The 8271-nt window shown below is 39.7% G+C and overlaps 1 protein-coding gene across 3 annotated transcripts; it reads left to right on the forward strand.

Moving 5' to 3' along the window:
- The first annotated feature begins 437 nt into the window (after positions 1 to 437).
- Positions 438 to 8233, forward strand: tmem237a (transmembrane protein 237a). 3 transcript variants are annotated; one of them, XM_061792661.1, is made up of 11 exons: positions 438 to 719; positions 1372 to 1524; positions 2834 to 2956; positions 3156 to 3261; positions 3338 to 3492; positions 4963 to 5086; positions 5622 to 5813; positions 5884 to 5957; positions 7233 to 7320; positions 7402 to 7523; positions 7942 to 8228. In XM_061792661.1, exons 2-11 carry the CDS (start codon positions 1461 to 1463, stop codon positions 8007 to 8009), a joined length of 1116 nt encoding a protein of 371 aa, XP_061648645.1. In that variant the 5' UTR covers positions 438 to 719; positions 1372 to 1460; the 3' UTR covers positions 8010 to 8228. The 3 variants fall into 3 exon arrangements, with proteins under 3 accessions (XP_061648645.1, XP_061648644.1, XP_061648643.1); XM_061792660.1 differs by having other exon boundaries at positions 440 to 719; positions 1375 to 1524; positions 7942 to 8227; XM_061792659.1 differs by lacking the exon at positions 438 to 719 and adding an exon at positions 2337 to 2428 and having other exon boundaries at positions 1396 to 1524; positions 7942 to 8233.
- Positions 8234 to 8271: the final 38 nt, after the last annotated feature.

The raw sequence follows: 8271 nt of genomic DNA on the forward strand, positions 1-8271 counted from the left end.
CCAGCGTGTATTTGAAACAACCACATAGTGATTCTGAAGTGACATAACATTACAAATGAAGAACTGAAGGTCTTGTGCGGGTACAAATGTTACTGTGTTTGTGTGTGTGTTTGTGTTAGCACTATCACCACCTACCAAGCTACCAACCGACCTACTTTCACACATATTTAGCTCACTATCGACTAACCAACTTAACAACACAACCTCGCTCTCCCTCTCTGCTAATCTGCCACAGGGAGCTAATCAGCGATAACAGGATTTACTACTAGAGCCTTTTTGTGAGCAACTAGTGTTTTAGTGGCAAAATATTTGATTTGTGTAAAAATGAACACTTTCCTATATATATATATAAATATATCATTTTCGTGACATCATGTAGTGTTGTGCGTAGTATTGGAAGACTTTCTACAAGATGTTGGCATTTTTGTGCACAAATATCGCACTTCAAAAGGTGAGTATTTCCACTTGTATTATGTATGGTTATTTTAATCGATCATCCAATATGATTTAGTATGATTAAAGGTCTTTTGATGGCAACAGTTTGACCCCGGGACAGATCATTTGCGAAGCCTCCTGCCGGTCAGCTTAGCGCCGGTTGCTACTTTGCTGATGACATCATCACAAAGCTCCCCCAGAGGCTCAGCACGCGTCCACCTGTCACTCACTTCAGTGTCCATGTCGCCATCGTGAAGACAAGCTGAGCACAGCACAGACGGCGGGTGAGTGACATTAGCTTTAGCATGGTTAGCATATTTGATTTGTGATCATATTTGTGTCGAAACAGTTACAGTGTACAGAGCTGCACAGGACCAGTAGAAATATGTGTAGCATAGTTGTAGTACTGGTAGTAATACAAGTAGCAAAGTCGTAATACCAGTTGTACATATACATATATCATGCCAGTAGTAATATGTGTAGCATAGTAGCAGTAGTATACTTGTAGCATAGTGGTGGTAGTTCCTGTAGTAGTACATGTAGTAAACCAGTAGTGCACATGTAGCACAATAACAGTACCAGTAGTTATATATGTAGGATAGTAGTAGTATTAACAGTAGTAATACATCTAGTATTGTTGTGGTAGTTCGTGTAATAATACACATAGCATACCAGTAGTAATACATGTATACTAGTACTAGTGCCAGTAGGAGGAGTACATGAAGCAAACTAGTAACACTATGTCTAGCATAGTAGCAGTACCAGTAGTAATACACGTAGCATGCCAATATTAATACTTTTTAGTATTAGTAGTAGTAATAACACCATTGTCCTAACATGTTGTTGTTAGGATGTTAGCATTAAGTTATTGCTTCAAATGTTGCTCTTTTTGAATCAAACGTGACCCGTTTTTGCAAACTTTTGCCGTTTGCTCAGCAGCAGCTGCGCTCGCAGGCTAATCCAATCACAGCAAACGTTTGGCGCTAATTGACTGACCTCAATCACTGATTGGCAGACGGGTCGCCATGCCAACAGTCAAGGGCAGGAAGAGGAAGTCCAGGAAAGAAGTCAACGATGGCGACGGTGAAGGTCTGTCATTTACTACTACTCTGACACATGTACTACTGTTGGTAGTGCTACTGGTATGCGACATTTATTATGCTACACATATTGCTACTGGTACTAGTACTACTATGCTACACGTATTAGTGGTGGTATGATGCTTGTACTACGACTACTACTGGTACTGCTACGATACCACATATTATTAGTGGTACTACTTCTATGCTACACACATTACTACTAGTAATACTACATGACACGAGTACACCTATTACAACTGGTACTACTGCTATGCAACACATATTAGTGGTGGTATGATATATGAATGCTATTCTGCTACATGTATTACTACTAGTATGCTACATGTACTACTACTGATACTACTACTATGCTAGATGTACTACTCCTGGTACTATTACTATACTACACATATTACTACTGGTATGCTACATCTGTGACTATCGGTACTATTACTATGTTACACGTATTAGTGCGTGTATGCTATAAACTGTATATTACAACTGGTTCAGAATCAGAATCAGAATCAGAATCATCTTTATTTGCCAAGTATGTCCAAAACACACAAGGAATTTGTCTCCGGTAGTTGGAGCCGCTCTAGTACAACAGAACACTTTGGAGACATAAAGACATTGACAAAAAAACAACAACAAACAACAATTGTGCAAAAAGATGCAGAGTCCTCAGTTCGAATGGCTAATATCGCAATAGTCCGGTGCAATGACCATTGTGCAAAGGGCACTGAGACTTCAAGGAGTGTATGCGGTTTAAAGTGACGAGTAGTGCGATAATCTGGGACAATGGTTGTGCAAATGTTACAGATACTCCTCAATCAGTGTGCAAATGGAGCAGATGCTACTCTGGCATGAATGGCCACTATATGCAAATAGTGCAGCACGGCGAGACAACTACAGTGAGTGCACGAGTAATACATAATACAGAAATGTGACAACGAACTCAAGTCAAAAAATTGCCTGCTTGTTGTAATGGAATTGTAAGTTAGCTGTTTAAGAAGTTGATTGCAAGAGGGAAGAAGCTGTTGCTACTATGCTACTATTGGTATGCTACGTGAACTGCTACTTGTATTACTACTGGCATGCCACGTGTAGTACTGCTGTTACTACTTTGGGTATGCTTACATGTATCAATAATGGTAATCATAGTACTATTATGCGGCACGTATAACTACTGGTACTGCTGCTATGCTACTACTGATATGCCATGTTTACTAAAAGATTCAACCAAAGTTGCATCATCACCAGTCCTCTATGACATCACGATGACATTATCATGGTCTTGTCTTGTTTGTTTGTTTCAGTGGTTTGCGTAGACGTGGAGAATGAGGAATTGACCAATCAGAGAAGAGAAGCCGCCACGCCGCCCTTCCTGGACGTGGCGGCACCACAGAAAAAAAAGAAGAAGAAGAGGACGCCAACAATCGGTTCGTCCTAATCCAGCATTTTTCGAGTGTGTTTGTAGGAATTTTTGTTCAATGTATATAGTGTTTTTGGTGGCAAAGTCACTTTTTCGTGGCCAAATATAGCCTTTTGGTCACCTTCTGTTACAGCTCTGGTGCGGCTCCTCTGCAGGATCTCTGTGAAAAATGTTCAATGTGTCAAATTTTGTTGTTATGCTTTCAGATCAGCAGGTGGAGCATGTCGACACGCCAAACGGGAACACGGCCGAAGCCGCGGTGGACGAGGACGAATCCACGGTCGCTGTGAGCAGAAAGACCAAAAGGAAGAGGTTTGTATTCCAATCATCTCATTTGTTGATTTCTTTAGATATTCAATCGTCAGTGCTGTATCGTCGTGTTGCGCAGGAAGGCCAAGCCCACGGAGCCTCACAGCGACGACCTCGGCGCCGAAGATGACGACATTGTGGCGGACGCCCCCTCGCCCATTCCCCAGCATTCCTTGTTCTCCGCCCCCCAAGGACATAGTCAACCTGTTGGCAGAGTCTTTATGGAGCGAAACAGTAAGTTGGAACACCTGGAATCATACTCTTTACATTACTCTGTTTTTTATCAAGTAGTATTACAAAAAACATATTACAAAAAGTTTTGTTAAGGCTTTTTTGAGCAGGCTGGAACGGATTAATGGCATTTGAATTCATTTCAATAGGGGGGGAAATGATTTGAGATATGGATGTTTTGAGTTACGAGCATGGTCACTGAACAAATTCAAGTCGTATCTCGAGGCACCCTTGTACAGTGGAGAAAAAATGTATTGGATCCCTCACTGATCTTGTACAAAGACATGAGCGGTCTTTAATTTTAATGGTAGGTTTATGTTAACAGTGAGAGACGGAATATCTAAAAGAAAACCCAGAAAATCTAATTATAAAAAAAGGTAAAAATGTATTTACAGTTCTTTGAGTGGAATAAATATTTGATCCCTTACCACCAATAAAGACTTCGTGCTCCCACAGACCATCCATTTTGTTTAAGTGATTTTCTAGATTTTATTTTTGATATTCTTTGCCTACCTGTTAAAATACACCTACCATTAAAATTATAGACTGTTCATGCCTTTTGTCAGTGGGTGAACTTACAAAATCAGTGACGGATCTAATTATATCCTCCGCTGTATTTGATCTTAAGGCTATACAAGCCTGGAAAAACTCCCACAGAGACACTCCAACACGTACGTAGAAGGGCTTAAAACAATGCTTATCTTTAACACAAAAAATAATCAGACACAAAAGTTGAGTATTGGATGACAAAATGCAATAGTTAACCACAAACATTCGTATTTTGGCACAAAAATGATACACTTTTGTCCCAAAACGTATAATGTCTTTAATAATATAATTGGCCAGGAAAATGCAATACTATACTGTACCATCAAGCAACATATTTGCTCACAAAAAGGCTACATTGGACTACAAAAACAAAAGACCACATCTGACAGAAAGCCTTCCAAAAATGCTATTCTTTGAAACAAAAATGCTACATTTGCTCACAAAGGTGTATATTTGTCCAGAAAAATGCAACGGTTGATCACAAAATGTTATATTTTTATATAAAAATGCTATACTTTGCCCCGAAACTGCTATATTGTTTCAAAAATTATGAATTCGTCCAGGAAAATATGTTTTCCCATTAAAACAGGATATTTGCTCACAAAAAGGCTAAATTACGCTATGGAAATCTTCTGTTTAGGAAAAGGCTGTACGGTTGTGTGCTGGCATTAAAGTGCTAGATTTTGACATACGTAAACATTCTATTTTCCCATGTAAATGCAAAATTTTGTACCATTTACTCACAAAAAGTGACCATTAGGCCACCAAAACCGCAATATTTGACTTTCAAAGGCTATTTGATGCCATTGAAATGATGCACTTTTGCTTAAAGAGGCTAGTTTCCCATGTAAATGTGATTTTTATTCACTCAATAAATTTGTTCACAAAAAAAAAAAAATCACATGCGTGCGTGCGCGTGTGTAGGGCGTTTTCAGGCAGAGCGAGTGGAGCAGTTCCGACATCCCGAGCAGGTGGACGACTACTTGGAGCCCAGACAGATGACGTGGACCACCAGAGACGTAGCCATGAAAGTCCACAGCAGCTTCAGGTGTGCATGTACCATTGAGTCGAATCATTGAGTCTTATAATAGAGTCGTGTCATTTCGTCATAGCCTTGAGTCTTGTATTTGAATTGTATCATTGAGGTGCATCTTTGGGTTGTACCCTTGAGTTGTGTCTTTTGAGTCGTGTCACTGAATCGTATCAGTGTGTCGTACCTTCAAGTTGAATCATTGAGTCATAACGTTGAGTCTTATTATTCTGTCTTATGAATGAGCTGTACAGTCAAGACGTGTCATTGTGTCGCATCGAGTCATACTATTGAGACATGTCATTGAGTTATTAAGTTGCAACAGCGAATCGTATCGAGTCATATTGTGTTGCGTCATAGTTGTATTATTGAGATATGAGATGTCATAAGGTTGTATCATTGAGTTGTATAATTGAGTCGTTTAATCAGGTTGTGTCATCGAGTCGCATTGTTGCATCGGGCCGATGTTTTTGTCGTATCATTGAATTGTCTCCTTTTTTCCAATGATTGTGTGTTTTGTTCATTTGGCGATGTCCCTGCGGTACGACTGCAGGGTTGTGGGCCTTTTCTGCCACGGCTTCCTGTCCGGTTACGCCGTGTGGAACGTGAGCGTCGTGTACGTGCTTGCCGGCGAGCACATGTCCACGCTGGCCAATCTCCTGCAGCAGTATCACTCTCTGGCCTACAGCGCGCAGTCGCTGCTCTACCTGCTGCTCGCCATCAGCACCGTGTCCGCCTTCGACCGGTACGTTGGCCGCTTCCTGTTTCCTGTCCCGTCCGCGCTCATCTGATTTTTGCTCTTGGACGGCATGCAGAGTGAACCTGGCCAAGGCCTCCATGGCCCTGAGGGGCTTCATCACGTTGGATCCGGCCGCTCTCGCCTCCTTCTGTAAGTTAAACACGTCGAACTTGAAGAGTTCAAACGCAAAAGCCCGAAAGCGCCATTTAGACCAAAACAGAGACTCCTGTAATTGATTTTTATTCACATAGCATACAGTAAATACGTTCCTTTTCAGTGTCACTTGAAAGTTAGGTGAACATTTTGCAATTGTCTGTTTTTGAAGAAAATGATTTTCTTGGCGTTACCTGGTTTTGCGATGAAATGACGTCAAAGACCTCTTAGAAAGACCTTATCAATAAAAGTTAGATGTTTCCATTTAGCCTCTTAATTGATTAACATATATTAACTTTGAACGCCCACACAAAAAAAATATTGGCTTCAAGATTTTTGTAAATTGAAAATTATAAAGTATAACATTGTTATGCCAAATTGCAACTAATGTTTTTGTGATCAACAATTGCATTTTTTGTGGACAAATGTACTATTTTGAGGCAAAGATGAGCATAATACCGCATTTACTTGAGAAAAGAGCCCATTCAAGTATAAATCTAATGACAGCATTAGATCTATTGGACCTATTGTAGCCTTTTTGTGAACAAATATAATATTTTAATGACAAAATATTGCATTACCATAGGAATATACTCATTCCCTTCCCAAGTGTATTATTTTTAAGAGAATATTATTCTTTTGTATGAAAGTTTTGCATTTTGTCTGCCAAAATACTACTTTTTGTGCACAAATGTTGGACATTTGTGACCAAATATATCATTTTTGCAACAATACACTGAATATTTTTGGGGGGCAAAGTAAAACATTTTACTGCCAATTTTTGTGGACAAATAATACACTTTTGTAGCCAAATTTATCCTTTTTGAGATCATATACAGTGTATTGCTTTTAAGGCATTTTTGTGCCTCGTTGTTGAACTTTTGTGGCCACTTGTTCTGTTTATCATTTTTGTGTTGATATATAGTATATTGTTTTGGCGGTTAAGTCAAGTATTTTAAGTGCCGAAATACAACTTTTTGTGCTTTTTGTGCACAAATATTGCACTTTTGTAACCAATTACGCCTCATGAAAATAAAATATTGGAATACAGTTACAAAATTTTGTAGTATCTGAAGGAATTTTTGTCCATTTTAGTAAAATGTAAGATTTTAGTGCTCTGATGTTGCCTTTTGTGAGCATACGGTGTTAAATGTAAAAAGATTATTTTTACATTCATACCTTTCCTGGCCAAATATATCTTTTTTTTGTCTCCTAGGGTTGAAGTCATCAACTCACCATTGTAGTTCATTTGTTATTCTGTGGTCTTTTCAGTGTACTTCATAGCGTTGATCCTGTCCCTCAGTCAACAGATGACTAGCGATCGCATCCACCTGTATCCCACCGCCAACAACACTTTGTGGTGAGAACTTAAAAAAATGTCGATTTACAGTCGTGTTTTGTGGAGCATGTTATGATCCAATTAATAATCATAATTCTCCAGGCCTCCTGGATCTGAGGAGCAGATCTTGCGACCGTGGATCGTGGTCAACCTGGTGGTGGCGCTGCTGGTGGGCCTGGCTTGGGCCGTCATTTCCACGCGGCCGAGTGTCGACTACACGGAAGGTACACTCAAGTGGACATTTGGTTGTAATATTGTAGTGTATGCATGAAAAAAAATTCAGCCCCTAACACCAGTTTAATGAATATTTACAAAATTGGGTGGACAAGTCTATCATGATAGGACCCACTAAAGTGGACCCATGGCCAAAATTGAACAGGAGATTAGCCATTTTGGTTTGACGCCATCCTTTTGGGTCAAATTCCAGGGCCGTCACCTTCAAAATTAGGATGATTTTTTTTATTTTTTTTAAATCCATTTATAATCATGGCGGCACGGTTGGGCGACTGTTTGCCACATCTGCCTCACAGTACTGAGGAATGTGGTTCAAATCCCGGCCCCACCTGTGTGGAGTTTGCATGTTGGAAATGGATGGATGGGTGGATTTATCATCATAGTTTTTTTTTCTTTCTTTCTTTGCAGAGTTCTTGATGTCCATGGAAGTTGAGGGCTATCCCAGAGGCGATGAGAACTCGGACATTCCAGCCTGAAACCTTGTCTAAAATGTTTACTGTATTTATATTTTCAAATTTTTTTTTGTACAATATGTCTTCTACATTTTTTTGTATTTTTGTGATTTGGTGAATGTGAAAAATAAATGTAGCGTCTGAGAGCCAAATTGTTGTGCGGTGCTTGTGCAACTTTTAAGCATGAGGTGGCGCTGGTTCCTTCTGAATCCAATAAACGAGTACAGGTACAGTACATATTGGGTAGGGCATCTAATTAACTCATACAGTAATGTCTTGTTTTAGC

Source organism: Phyllopteryx taeniolatus, chromosome 12 (assembly GCF_024500385.1).
Source record: "Phyllopteryx taeniolatus isolate TA_2022b chromosome 12, UOR_Ptae_1.2, whole genome shotgun sequence".
In the NCBI taxonomy this organism is placed as follows: Eukaryota; Metazoa; Chordata; class Actinopteri; order Syngnathiformes; family Syngnathidae; genus Phyllopteryx; species Phyllopteryx taeniolatus.

Bases quoted from the DNA above. Each gene is read 5' to 3' on its own strand.
- tmem237a (XM_061792659.1), top strand. From the start codon at position 2,359: ATGGAGCAGATGCTACTCTGGCATGAATGGCCACTATATGCAAATAGT. The intron at 2,429-2,833 runs GTGAGTGCACGA...TGTTTGTTTCAG, and splicing joins AGCACGGCGAGACAACTACA to TGGTTTGCGTAGACGTGGAG. The intron at 7,321-7,401 runs GTGAGAACTTAA...ATAATTCTCCAG, and splicing joins ACCGCCAACAACACTTTGTG to GCCTCCTGGATCTGAGGAGC.